The sequence below is a fragment of the Lissotriton vulgaris genome, chromosome 6 (genome assembly GCF_964263255.1).
Source record: "Lissotriton vulgaris chromosome 6, aLisVul1.2, whole genome shotgun sequence".
In the NCBI taxonomy this organism is placed as follows: domain Eukaryota; kingdom Metazoa; phylum Chordata; class Amphibia; order Caudata; family Salamandridae; genus Lissotriton; species Lissotriton vulgaris.
In genome coordinates, this window is record NC_141694.1 from 1,359,014,303 (window position 1) to 1,359,028,771 (window position 14,469).

The 14,469-nt window shown below is 53.8% G+C and overlaps 1 protein-coding gene across 2 annotated transcripts in view; it reads right to left on the reverse strand.

The window, feature by feature from the left end:
- USP34 (ubiquitin specific peptidase 34) overlaps positions 1–14,469 on the reverse strand; it is a 2,709,276-nt gene that overhangs the window by 176,165 nt on the left and 2,518,642 nt on the right. For both annotated transcript variants that reach the window (XM_086927486.1, XM_086927485.1), the window contains exons 72-73: positions 9,176–9,280; positions 8,951–9,075 (exon numbers count right to left, since the gene is read on the reverse strand). In XM_086927486.1, the coding sequence (XP_086783612.1) occupies positions 8,951–9,075; positions 9,176–9,280 (230 nt within the window). The remainder of the gene's footprint in view (positions 1–8,950; positions 9,076–9,175; positions 9,281–14,469) is intronic.

The window sequence follows — 14,469 nt, forward strand, 5'->3', positions numbered from 1 at the left end:
ATGTTTCTTACAGATATATCGTTACCGAAGGTAAGTAACTTGTTCATCTGAAAGAAACACGTTAGTATTAGATTCCTTACCTTAGAATAGATACCCCAGAAATACCAACTCCGGTGGTGGGTCTGCGAACCAATACATTCCTATACCAGAAAGTCCTGGAGGACAGAACGGCCAAAGAAGCCATCCCTCTGGACTTGACTGTCCAGGCAGTAGTGCCTCGCGAAGGTGTGCAGCGAGGCCCACGTAGCCGCCTGGCAAATGTCCTGCAAGGGGACTCCCCGGCCCAGGGCAGTAGTAGCCGCCGTGGCCCGAGTGGAATGGGCCCTCAGCCCAACAGGAGGCTCCTCCGAGCCAAAGAGTAGCACGCTTTGATGCACAGAACGACCCACCGAGAGATGGTCCGTTTCGCCCGTCCCTTCTTCGCACCCACGTAGCCGACAAACAGTTGGTCATCCACCCGGAACTGGCGTGTGCGATCCATGTAAAATGAAAGCGCACGTTTTGGGTCCAGACGATGGAGCCGCTCTTCATCCTTCGAAGGATGCGGAGGCGGGAAGAAGGAGGGGAGGGTGATGGACTGCCCGATGTGAAAAGCAGAAACTACTTTGGGCAGGAAAGAAGGTCTAGTCCTTAGAACCACCTTGTCTGGATGAATGGACAAGAAAGGAGGTTTGACAGAAAGAGCCTGGAGCTCACTCACTCTCCTGGCAGAGGTGATGGCAACCAGGAAGGCCGTTTTCAAAGTCAAGAGACGGAGAGGACAGGAATGAAGTTGCTCAAAGGGAGCACACATCAAAAAGGTTAGAACCAGGTTCAAGTCCCACTGAGGCATCACAAACGGAACAGGAGGATACATGTGTGTGATGCCCTTCAAGAATCTCGTTACAACTGGGGACTTGAACAAAGAAGGCTGATCAGGAAGCCTTAGAAAGGCTGAAAGGGCCGAAAGGTAGCCCTTGATAGTGCCCAGAGCAGAGCTCTGCTGGGCAAGAGAGAGAAGAAAAGAAGAACCTCGGAAAGAGGGGCAGAAAGAGGGTCCACAGCCTTTGCTGTGCACCATGCCACAAATCTGTTCCACCGACAGGCGTATACCAACTTTGTGGAGGGACGCCTGGCTGCCAGAATCACATCACAGACTTCAGGAGGCAAGTCAAATGGCCTCAACTGCCGCCGCTCAATCTCCACGCATGGAGGTGGAGGCTGGACAGGTTCGGGTGGAAGACCGTCCCCTGCTGCTGCGACAGAAGGTCCTCCTGAAGGGGCAGGCGGATCGGGGGACCGACTGACATGCTGAGTAGCTCGGGATACCAGCACCTTCGAGCCCAGTCCGGAGCCACAAGGATGACTTGGGCCCGGTCGCGCCTGATCTTCTTCAGCACTCTGGGCAGAAGTGGTATAGGCGGAAAGGCGTATAACAGACCGCAACTCCACTCGCGCCGAAAGGCGTCGCCGTGCAAGTGCCGTCTTGGAAACTCCAACGCGCAGAACTGATGACATTGCGCGTTCTCTTCTGTGGCGAATAGATCTAACCAAGGCTCTCCCCATTGCAGAAAGAGGCCTTGCGCCACGTCCAAGTTCAGACGCCATTCGTGATCCATCGAGCACCCACGGCTGAGTTCGTCCGCCCTGGCGTTCAGAGAACCTGCCAGGTGTTGAACCGTCAGAGTCACGCCCTGACGTTCCAGCCATTGCCAGAGGCGCAGAGCCTCCTGGCAAAGGGTCCACGACCCCACCCCGCCCTGCTTGTTGCAGTACCACATGGCGGCGGTGTTGTCCGTGAACACCTGCACCACACTCCCGCTGACAAAGGGGAGGAATGCCTTCAGTGCTAGACGAATCGCCCGTAGCTCCAACAGGTTGATATGGAGCCGGGACTCCGCCGGAGACCAGATGCCTCTGATCTCCGCCTCTCCAAGTGGCCTCCCCAGCCCTGGAGGGACGCGTCCGTCACGACAACGTGCTCCGGTTGGGGAAGGGAGAGGGATCTGCCTCTGACCCAATCGCGGTCCGTAGGCCACCACTGCAGTTGTCTCGCAGTGCCCTCCGAGATCAAGACGTGGTCGGACAAGTTGCCCTGATGCTGGGCCCACTGAAACTTCAGGTCCCACTGCAGAGCCCGCATCCGCCACCGGGCGTGACGCACCAGAAGGATGCAGGAAGCCATCAGCCCCAGCAGCCGCAGCGTCAACCTGACCGAAACCCGGGATAGCGGCTGAAAGATGGGAATCAAAGCCTGTATATCCCGGACCCGCCGTTCCGGAGGATAAACCCGAAACTGCGCCGAGTCCAGAACCGCTCCGATGAAAAGGAGCTTTTGAGAGGGGACACAGGTGTGATTTCGGCACATTGATGGAGAACCCCAGCTCGTGCAAGAGGTCTGCCGTCATCTGAAGGTGGTGGACGACTGTCTGGGGCGAGCCCGCCTTCAACAACCAGTCGTCTAGGTAGGGGAAGACTGAAACCCCTAACATGCGCAGATGGGCTGCGACCACCGCCATCACCTTTGTGAACACCTGTGGGGCGCTGGTAAGGCCGAAGGGGAGCACGATAAACTGAAAGTGCTCCTGGCCTACCGTGAACCGCAGGTAACGCCGGTGGGCCGACAGGACGGGGATGTGAAAATACGCATCCTGCAAGTCCAACGCTACCATCCAGTCTTGTGGGTCTAGAGCAGCCAAGACCTGAGCTAATGTCAACATCTTGAACTTCTCCTTCCGGAGGAAGCCGTTGACGTTCCGTAGATCCAAGATAGGACGTAGGCCCCCTTTGTCCTTCTTGGGCACCAGAAAGTAGTGGGAATAGCAACCACGCCCTACTTCTGGCCCAGGAACGCGCTCGATGGCCCCCTTGGCCAAGAGGGCCGTAACTTCCTCCTGCAGAAGTGTCAAGTGGTCCCCCGACACACGGTGATTCTGTGGTGGCATGGCTGGAGGATTGGTCTCGAAGGGGAGGGAGTAGCCCCTTTCGACGAGTTGCAGCACCCACCTGTCCGATGTGATTGCGCGCCAGCGGGCGTGGTGATGGCGAACCCTGCCACCCACTGGCGTCGCATGGGCCTGAAAGCACGGACTAGGAGGATTTGGAGGCTGATGCTGCGGGGGGAGGTGTGGCCTGACCTCGCCGTTGACCCCGACCGCCACCACGGCGGTTTCCACGGCTGCCACCGCATTGATAAGATTGTTGCGGCGCGTGGCTGGCAGCACGTGTGGGGACGCCCCTTCCTTGGCCACGAAAGGAGCGAAACGAACCCGTTTGCTGGCGCTGGGTCGAGAGACCCAAGGACTTGGCCGTGACCCTGGAGTCCTTGAAGCGCTCCAGCGCGTGGTCCGCCTTGTCACCGAACAGGCGACAGCCATCAAACGGCATGTCCATCAAGGCATTCTGGACATCTGCCGAAAAGTTGGCGGATCTCAGCCAGGCGTGGCGACGAATCGCCACCGTCGTGGACATCGCTCTGCCCAGCGAGTCGGTCGTATCAAGACCACACCGTATGGAATATTTTGCTGCGTCTCGGCCCTCAGCCACAGCTTTGCCGAGCTTCGCCCGCACCTCCATGGGGCATTCTGGCAGCAGTTCCGCGACCGTATCCCACACAGAGTGGGTGTAGCGGCCCAAGAGGCAAGCAGTGTTGCAAGACCGCAGTCCCAAATTCAGGGACGACAAGACCTTCTTGCCATACTGGTCATACCTTTTAGATTTCCGGTCGGGCGGGGCCGACGGGAATGCGGTCTGGGAAGTCGAGGCCTGGATCACCAGACTCTCAGGGGTGGGATGGGTGGACCGGAACTTGGGGTCGTCCGGACATGGACGGTGGCGTCTGGCCACGTTCCTATCGACAGGCGAACCTGAAGAGGGCCTGGACCACGTGCCCAAAAGAACGTCCGACAAGGCTTCGTTAAACGGCAGCAGTGGCTCCTGTGGGCATGACTGCGGTTTGAAGACGTCAGTGAGGATGTTAGGCCTCACGGCCGCGACGGGGAGCTCAAGGTGTAAGGCCTTGGCAGCCCTCATCAACACCACTGAATAAGCAGCCCCCTCCTCCGATGCCACGGTAGGAGGCGAGACAAAGCCAGGGTTAGGAGAGTCGTCCAGACCACTGGCATCACCCAAGTCACCTGACCAGTCCACGTCGTACTGACACTCACGGGACAGAGGGTCCTCAGACCCCTCCCAACCCTCTCCGTACTCTACCTCATCTCCATATTCGGAGTCAACAATGTAGACCGGCTCCTCGGGGTTCACAGGCCCCATCGGCGTCGAGCCCGGCGTCGAGCGACGCCGGTCCGACTCCGCGTCCGGATTCGGGGAGGGTATGGGGACGACGCCACCCGGAGCCGGCGCCGGAGCCCCGGCCGGAGCCGGCACAGGAGAACCGGCGCCGCGCGGGGACGGCGTCGGGGGTAACCCCGATGGAATCGGCGCCGGAGAGGCCGGTAGACCAGCCGGCGTCGACCCCGAAGGCCCCTGCGGCGCCGGAGCCGTCGGCGGCACCGGGGCCGGAGCACCCGATGGCGTCGAGGCAGGGACACCCGAACCGCTAGGGCCCCCGGACGGTGGCACTGGGCCAGAAGGCGCCGTAGGCCCCGTCAGAGAAGTGAGCGCCCTCATGGCCATGAGGAACGCCTCAATCTCCTCAGGCGTCGCACCTAGCCCAGGGACCGGAGGGTATGGAGCAGGCCGCGCCGGCGACTCTCGCGGAGCCGCGGTCACCCGAACCCCCGGCCGCGTCGCGCGAGCGTCGGGGGGAGTCGGGGGTACGATGACGACGCCCCGACTTCTTGTGTTTCTTACCTGAGGAACCCGACGAATGGTGACGACTTCCGGAGCGCTCGGCACGGCTCCGCGACCGCTCCCTCGAACGCTCCCTGGACCTCCGGCCGGACCGGGACCGCTCTCGACGCGGGGCCGACACCCGGAGCTCGAGTAGCTTGCGGGACCGCTCCCGTCTAGCCTTATTAGTCAGAGCCCGGCAATCGACACAGGCGTCCACGTCGTGGTCGGGGCCCAGGCACTGGAGGCAGAGTCGGTGATGGTCCGTGACCGACATCGTGCGGTCACAACCGTCACAATTCTTGAAACCGGGCATCCTACCGGCACCAAAAAGATATAAGGAGTTAACAAAACTTGGTCAAAAGACCGGAGTACTGCTCTTCGGATCTGCGCTTACTGGCGCGGAAAAAAGAAGAACTGACGTCAGCGCGCGGAGGCGGCGTCTATATACTTCAGCGACGTCATCACGGCGCACGACGCCAACGACGGACGCGGAGCCGCAGGGGACGCCTGCAGACGACGCCTACCGACGCGCAGGGGTACTGCTACGCAAAAGTTTCCGGATCCAGACTGACGCCTGGGGATATTCTAAGGTAAGGAATCTAATACTAACGTGTTTCTTTCAGATGTCCTGTATTGAGTTCAACAGCGACGCCACTTCGCACCTATGTACCTGGCTTCCCTGGTGTAGGTATGCTGGTTCCTAGGGTTTCCACGGGTGGAGTGGCTCTCCAACCTCTGTCTTCCACGGGGTTTCTTCAGGGTCCACTGGGAAGGGTCCTCCTTTTGCAACTGAGACTTACCCATTGACTTGAATTGAGCACACAGTCTGGTTCCCACTCTGCACACAGCCTCCTTGGGATTCCTGGGTACTTAACTCGGGTGGTTGTTTGGGTCCCCATCACTTCTACATCTTCTGGGTACAGTCCTGACTTGGGTCGTGGTTCGCATCCCACTATTTTAGTATATATTTTGGTCTCTGTGAGAAGGTGGCCTGATATGCAGTGCTCACTATTCTAGTGAACACTATGTATCAGTCCAACAACCCTTATTGATGATTGGTTGTAAGTCAACCTTATAGACCAGCTATCCTAGTAGCATGGATACGAGCAGTCTAAGGCTAAAGACTCGAGAGGGCGTGTTAAGCCAGCCGTTTACCACACATATACCCCTTGAACACCAAGTGAAAGGACACCACACAAGTGTTATGAAAATAAACAGGATATTTATTAAGAATCACAACAGCCCTGTACTCTTTATGAGGACAGGGTACGAAGCACAAACCAAAACTCTTACAAAAATACTTAAGTTAGCACAGTATATACAAATGCCCGAGGGGCACGGAAAACCATATACATGAAAAGTGGAATGCGAAATTACTAGCAGGTAAGTACAGTACTACTAGGCTTTGGAATCGCTAGGACTTGACTATAGAATCGTTAGATTACTTCTAGGAGACCCAGGGGACTCGGGTGCAGTGTGTGCACTCTCACGCGAGATGCGGGACAAAGTCTATGGTAGCTAGGAATTGCAAAGTTAGTGTTCTCGGGCGAACCCGACCTGGTAGGAAGAAAACGAAAGTGGATTCTGACCCTTGGATACTGAGGCTATGCTGGGGCACCGAAATGCCGAAGTTACCTAGCCCAGGGGCTGCAGCTGCATAGGACTCAAAGGACGTCGGGAATCCTCGTTGACGGACCAGGAGCCTGGAAGAAAGAAGTTGCTGGCAGGTGACCAGTGAAGAAAGTTCGATGGATCCAAGCCTGGATCGAAAGAAGATGACACCTGAAAGCAGAGGGGACCAAGTTCGTGACTACTAGCCAGTAGTCAGTGGGCACCAGGAGGGCACCGGATGGTAGCCACCTCGACTAGGCGAGTGGGTGACGCTGTGCTCGGAGATCTCACGGACCAGGAGGCGTTGTCGGCGACCAGGATGGAGGAGCGAGCTGTCCCACGAAGATAGAAGCTGTCGGCGTCGCTGGACCCAGGATTGGGCAACAAAGCCTTGGCAAATTCAAGCCCACGCGGTGGACCTAAAATGGCGTCTGGAGTGGACCAGGAGGGTCCGGGGTGCCTCTCTTGGAGAAGGAAGCAAGGGCCAGTCTGGAGCAACCAGACCAGCAGCAGTGATGTCGTCGGGCGTCGTTCAGAAGGCCACAAGCCAGCCGGCTAGTAGCCAAACAACGCGGTGCACAGCAAACAGCAGAAAGGCCCCACGCAGATCGTGGAGATGCAGGGAGGCTGATCTTGGGTGCTGGAGCTGCGCAGGGTTGGGGCTTCTCGGACCCCAAAGCACTCACCAGTGGAAGACTCGGTGGGCTTGTTACAAAGAAGTCGTGCAGTCTTGGCGATCGTCGGTCCCTCGAGGTCTCGTCGCACTCACGGTTCTCAGCTTTGCTGTAGAGGTGAGTAGAGGTCAGAGGTGCCAGGGAAGCCGGGTCTCGTCGAGCTGGGTCGTCGGATTCGTGAAGAAGGACTTGCAGCAGACCGCAGTGTTCTTAGGATGGTGCCTGCGGATGCAGGGTGACTACTCCTTAGCCACAAGGGAGAATCTTGAGGAAGAAATCTTGAAGTCCTTTCGCAGAAAGTCGTGTCTTGATTCCAAAGATGATCTAATTTGAACAGGGGCCCGCTCCCATCTTTATACTAAAAAAGGGGGCTGACCCGGTGACTAGGTCCTGCCTATGGGTGGGACTAGGAGGGGGGTGGTTACACCCCTCTGCCATGCCGGACTTTCCGCAGGCCAGGGGCTGGTGTGCCCCTGGAACTGGTTCTGACCGGCCTATGCGTAGTGAGCACCGGGGTGCCACTTAGCAGTCACCTTCCTGAAAAGCCCTGCCTACCCAGGATACACAAAACCATGTCTGGGACGGTGCTAGCACCGCCCCGGACAGGAAACCCTTTGTCCAGGCCTCCCTCGCTGGAAGGACTCCCAGCAGCAGGAGGTCAGACTCGTGTCTGTGGTGGCAGCATCCATTTTGTGGAGCTGAGGCTTCAGTTAACTTTAACCGGGGTTCACGTTTTGATAAAGCAATACCAAAGTTAGCATTTAACCGCGAGGATTATAATGCACTTAAGAGTATATGGTATGCGATATCATGGAACAGCTATTAGGACTTGGTTCCGCAAGCTGCAGACAGGCTCAGCTCATGCCAGAGCACCATCTCACACGATTCCAAGCACTCTGCCTTCAGGATTGTCAAGGCCTGCCATAGGAGTGACTGATAGGAATCTGTGTGTCCATTTTAGGGTTAGGTATAGGTATACTACACCTACAGCAAAGGGTGATTACACGACTTTGCCCCAGCTGTCATGCAGCCAGTTGTGTCAAATTTAGGAGGCCAGCCAGGGGTGGCATAATACATGCTGCAGCCCCTGGCAGCCCTGGGTACACCTATGCCCCGAGTTACAGGGTCTGATAAGGTGGCCCAGTCCCAATTGGAAATGTACCTAGGGTACATGGAATCCATTTTAAAGAGAGAGCAGTAGGCCTGGGGTCCTGATTGGCAGGATCCCAGGTCGACTATGTCAAAAACCAGCTAAAACACAGGGCAAAAAGTTGGGGGCAACCATAGTCAGGATGTACCTTCCTACAGTCTCCACCTGGCGACCACGGAGTAATTGTGCTACTTACCTGTTTTCTATGCTAAGTGTTATGTGCATTGTGTTATATATCCGGGTAGGAGATATAATTATGCGTTAGTGAGTGTCTTATAATAAATATTTTTATAAATACCTTGTGTAGTTCTTTTTTACTTAATCCATACTAGTAAGATAACGTTTCCTACACTTACAACAGAATCTAGAGGAGATAGCTTTGCCACTGGGGTCCTGGTTAGCAGGGTCCCAGTGAACTAGTCAACACACACTGACACCAGGCAAAAATTGGGGGTATGTATGCCAAAAAGATCCTACTTTCCTATAGTGGTGAAAAAAGGGAAGAGAGTAAAGTTCACAAGAGAAAATGCTGGAAATGTCAAATGTTTTGATAATCTTTTTAGGTCATATCAGATTCTGCTTAGGGCACCTCTGGTTCTCAACTTCTCAGCTGTACCCAACATTCTCTTCTAAACAAAATGGGTACAGTTGCCAGGCATTGATTCAAATCACATGAATCCATTATCGATAGTGTTAATATTAATCACTATGTCTCCCAATAAGTATATGAATAAGAACTTACCTTGCTGGTTTCAACCATTGTTGGCAATAGGCACATATTTAGTTCTGGGCGGGGGGGACGAATATTGCTTTTTCCTGCTATAAGTTTCATGTTTTCACGACAAGGAAAATAGGGCCCTAAGGACACTACAGTGAGAGAGAAAGAAAAATTAGGCATCACAAATGTATGTTTAGTGGAATAACAAATGGGATAATATTCATTTATGATATGTTGAGAAATACGTACTTGGTATGTTACTGTGATGATAAGTGCAATGGTTGTGCTGCAGAAACGGAACCAATGTGTGTAAGAAATCATGAGGACTCAGAAGCACAAGTTCTTTGAGGACATCTTGAACAAACAAACAAAGACAATAAGGGCATTAATTAAACTTCAAGTTATTGTTGTAACATCAATAATTGTAATACCACAAAGTTTTTCCTGAAGTGAAAAAAGGAACAAATTAAGGAGAGATTAAAACAAAAGCAACAAAATTGCACATCATACAAAACTAGCATTAGAAATACTTTACTGGAAGATATTCATTTGCTGGATGTTTGGTGTAAAATTTCTTTTATTTATTTGGAGTTTCTATGTATCTCTTGTAAGTCCCAATAGTGGAAGGGTCCTTCACGTAAAAAATTATAAAATTGAGAAAAAGAAGACCGTAAAACTACAGTAAGTAAAACAAATTATAGAGAAGTCTATAAAAGAGACATGATGGAGCTACCTTCTAAATAGTGTTAATCTATGCAGATCAATTATTTAAGACCTACTCTGAGGGAATCCAGGAAGTCGCCTTAGTACAAGTAATCCCAGTAAACCCAAGGTGAACATGGGGGCCAATGTCAGATAACTAGCTAGATTTGGATTACACTGCTAAAAGGGTGAGAAGTATGAGTTACTTACCTTCGGTAATGATGCACAAGTTACTTACCTTCGGTAACGATATATCTGTAAGAAACAGTAGTTAGTGTTAGATTCCTTACCGTCCCACCCATCCTCCCCGTTCTGTGAACCAATATCTACGGTTAAGGACATCCCTTTCAGAAAAAAGAAGAACTGACGTCACCGTGCGAGGGCAACGTCTAAGTACTCCGACTACGTCATCCCAGCGATCACGATGCAGATGACGGACGGGGAGCCGCAGACGACGTCTAGCGACGCACAGGGGTACTACTGACGAAAACTTTCCGGATCCAGTCTGACGCCTGGGGATATTCTAAGGTAAGGAATCTAACACTAACCTGTTTCTTTCAGATCTGCAAGTCAGAAGAAACCGAAGAATGGGGGAACTGCCGCTCCTCCGACGAACAACTCAGCCTCAGAAATGAAGGGGAGCCACCCTTCGACGACGCCAGTGAAAAATAAACCACACCGCAGCCAGTCTCCGGAGAGGACGACACCAATATACAGCCAGCCTCCAGAGAAGAGGGAGCGTCCGAAGACGAATCCACGGCATGACCTCTGTTTAGAGCCATAGAGTCTGCCGCCTGAGGCAGGACGTCGACACCATCCGGCGTAGAGGGAGACGCCGGATAGGGCTCCTCCAAGTCACACCGTGCCGGGATACCTGAGTGGAGCCAGAGCCGAAGTGGCCAAGGGGCGGAGCCGGAATGTCGCCGATTTATCCTCCGCCAAAGCAACCACCTGCTTGGAGAAAAGAGAAGGACCGGGGGAGTGACACAAAGCCCTCTGCCCCCTCGGCCCAGAATGTGGCGGAGGTGGCCCGGCGACCCATGCGGCGGTGCAAGGGACGATTCAACCTCTGACGAGCCTGCGGGGAGGGACGAGAGGGGTCCGGAGAGGGACGAGAGGGGTCCGTAGAGGGACGAGAGGTCCCCACCCAGCCTCGACCCAGAGCGGGACGATGAGAGGTCACTGTGGCGAAACGGCAACGAGGCCTGCAAAGCCGCCGCGTATGCCTCCATCTGGACTCTCGATGCCCCATCACTGGGAAACAGTGGATAGGATGACACGTGGAGCCGCATCACCTGCGGAGAGCCCACACCCCCAGCAGGCCGGACACCAACCCCCGGGGACAAACTGCGACAATTACCCACCGGGGAACGACGCTCCTGCGACATCGGAGAAGGGCGAGGACGACGACCACGGCCGTATCTGAAGTCGTCTGCCGAGGAAGATCGAGAAGATGCGCCGAGAGTAGTTTCATCCGGTGCTCCCACCGCGACTTCGGCTTCAACTGTTGGCACGCCTCACAATCAGTGGTGCCTTGATCTACCCCTAAAAACCACATGCAAATGAGGTGAGGGTCCATCGCAGACATAAGACGCCCGGACGACGTGCAAGTCTTGAAGCCCGAAGGCATTCGCACACTGTTCCTCCAAAAGAAGAGACAATGATGAGAAAAAAGGGACCCAAACCGGCCCGGAGCAAAGACCGGATCCGTATTGCACACAGAAAAGGAATAAAACTGACGTAGGCGCGCCACGGGGCTTATGTGACCTCGCTGACGTCACGTACGCCTGGGAGGAGTCGCGTGATGCCGCTGTAGGAGAGTAGGGTCTGCTTTCCTATAGTCACCCCACATTTTGCTTATTGCTTTACTGGTTTTCGACTTAATGTGGCTGTGGGCCTGCTAATCAGACCCACAGCCCAGCTGTGCTCTCTCTAAATTCAATACAATGTACTTTAGGTACATTACCAATTGGACATTGGGTCACCTTATGAGCCCCTGTAGAGTGTACCTTAGGTACCCAGGGCATAGGTGCATCCAATGCCTGCCAGGGGATGCAGCATGTATTATGCCACCCCTGGCTGGCCACTCACATTGACACAACTGGCTGATCACTCAGCTGGGGCAAGGTTGTGTAATCACTGTGAGAAGTTGGCCTGATTTATGATGTTCACTAGTTCTAGTGATCATCTTGTATCAGTCCAAACAACCCTTATGGTGATTGGTTGTAAGTCAACCTTATAGAACAGCTATCCTAATGGTAGCATGGACCAAGCAGTCTTAGGCTAAACTCTTTTGGCATGTGAAGCCAGCTGTTTTACCACATATAACCCCTTGAATACCAAGTGAAAGGACACCACACAGGTTGTTATGAAAATAAACAAGTATTTATTAACTAACATACACCTCTGAACTCTTTATGAGATCAGAGGGCTAAGCACATGACAATCTCTTAGGAAAAATACGTTTAAGTTGCACAAATTACAATGGTGCCCTAGGGGCCCGACAAACCATATACTACGTAAGTGGAATGTGAAAGTCGATAAAAGGAATGGAGCTGTCCAGAGACTGTAGGATCGCTGGGACCACGCTATACTAACTCTAGGTAGGTAATAGGAGGCCCACGGAACGCGTGTGCAGAGTGTGAACTCACACGCGAGATGCGTAACAGTGTCAATGGACAGTGCAGTTCAAGAAAAAGGTGAGTACGGACAATCTTGACTAGGTAGAACTAAAATGACTGTGGATCTGGACACTAGGAGAGTCAAGCTACCCTTGAGCACGGAAATGCTCGTGTTACCTCACCCACGGGCTGCGGGTGCATAGGTGCGAAGTCGCGTCGGGTTCCTGAAAGAAAAGATGCTGCAGGCGACCAGGAGGAAGATGTCCGGTGCGACCCAAGGGTGGATCGAGGAAGAAGAGGACCTGAAAGCAGAGGGGACAATGTTCACAGTCACTAGCCAGTGACTGAAGTGGAACCAGGAAGGAACCAGATGCTGTCGTCGCGATCAGGTGAAGAGTGGACGCTTGACTCTGCAGCCACGTGGACCAGGTAGTGTCTTCGACGACCAGGATGGAGGCACGAGCTGTCCCACGCAGGCTCTCGCTGTCTGCGGTGTCGGCTTTGGATTCGGAGTCAACAGGCCTTGGCAAAGGCAACCCACGCGGTGAGTGGAAACGGCGTCTGGAGTGGTCCAGGAGGGTCCGGGGTGCTCCTTTTTTGGAAGGGAGCAAGTGCCAGTCTGGAGCAACCAGACCAGCAGTGAAGATTTCGGAGTTAGTCGTCTAGGAGGTCACTAGGCAGCCGGCAAGTGCCCAGACAACCCGTCGAGCAGCAAACAGGCAGAAGGGCCCCACGCAGATCTCGTGGATGTTGGAGGGCTGGTCTTCGGTGCAAGAGCTGCTCGGGGTCGGGGCTTCTCAGTCCCCAAATCACTTGGACGAGGTTACCTCAGAAGTCGTGCTGGAGCGAAGTGCTGCTTCTTTCAAGATGGCCGGTCCCACGTGTCTCGTCGCACCCACGGATCTCAGCTGTGCTGCAGATGTAGGTAAAGGTCGGAGAGGTCTGGGAATCCGGGTCTCGTCGGGCTCTGAAGTCTGGATCCTCGAGGGAAGACGACAAAGGGAAGCCGCTGGACGCTGATGGTGAAGGCTTGTGCAGGGTGGACACTCCTTGCCTACAAGGGAGATTTCTTCAGTCTTCTGTGGAGCAGAACGTCGAAGTCCAGAGTTTCTTCTTGTAAAGTTGTTCAGGATAATCTAATTTGGAATGGGACCAGCTCCTATCTTTATCCGGCTAAAGGGGGCTGTACTACGACTAGGTCCCTCTTCTGGGTGGGACCAGGAAGGGGGGTGGTTACACCCCCTATCCTTTGTCCGGTCTTGCGCCAGCTCTGTGGCTGGAGTGCCCCAGGAACTGGTTTAGACCGGAGTATGCACAGGGACACCTTGTGTGCCCCAAGCATGTCTCATTCCTTTCAGCCCTGTCCTACCTAATACACAAAATCCTGTCTGGGGTGGTGCTAGCACCTCCCGAGGCAGGAAACCCTTCGTCCAAGCCTCCCTCGCTGGAAGGACTCCCAGTGCAGGAGGTCAGACTTGTGTCTGTGGTGGCAGCATCCATTTTGTGATGCTGAGGCTTGAGTTAACTTTAACTGGGGTTCACAGTTACATACATGTCGTGTCCCTCTAGAAGGGTGGAATGCTACCCCCGTCGCCAGAATTGGCGAGGGGGTAGTATTCCAAATCGTATGACACCTTACTCGACATGTTTTGATATTGCTATACCAAAGTTGGCAATAACCGCGAGGATTATAATGCACTTAAGAGTATATGGTATAGCGTTATCATGGAAACAGCTAAAGGACTTGGTTCCGAAAGCTGCAGACAGGCTCAGCTCATGCTAGAGCACCATCTCACATAATTCCAAGCACTCTGCCTCCAGGATTGATAAGGCCTGCAATAGGAGTGACAGATAGGAGGATATGTGTCCATTTTAGGGTTAGATATAGGAATACTATATCTAAAGCAAAGGGTGATTACACCACATTGCCCCAGCTGATTGATCAGCCAGTTGTGTCAGATTTGGATGGACAGCCAGGGGTGGCATAATACATGCTGCAGCCCCTGGTAGGCCCTGGGTGCACCTATGCCCTGGGTATCTAAGGTACACTGTACAGGGACTGATAAGGTGACTCAGTATTCAATTAGATATGCACCTAAGGTACATGGTTGTCAATTTAGAGAGAGCACAGCTAGGCTGTGGGTCTGATTAGCAGGCCCACAGCCAGGGAAAGTCGTAAACCAGTGAAGCAAAAAGCAAAAATCGGGGGTGACCATAGGA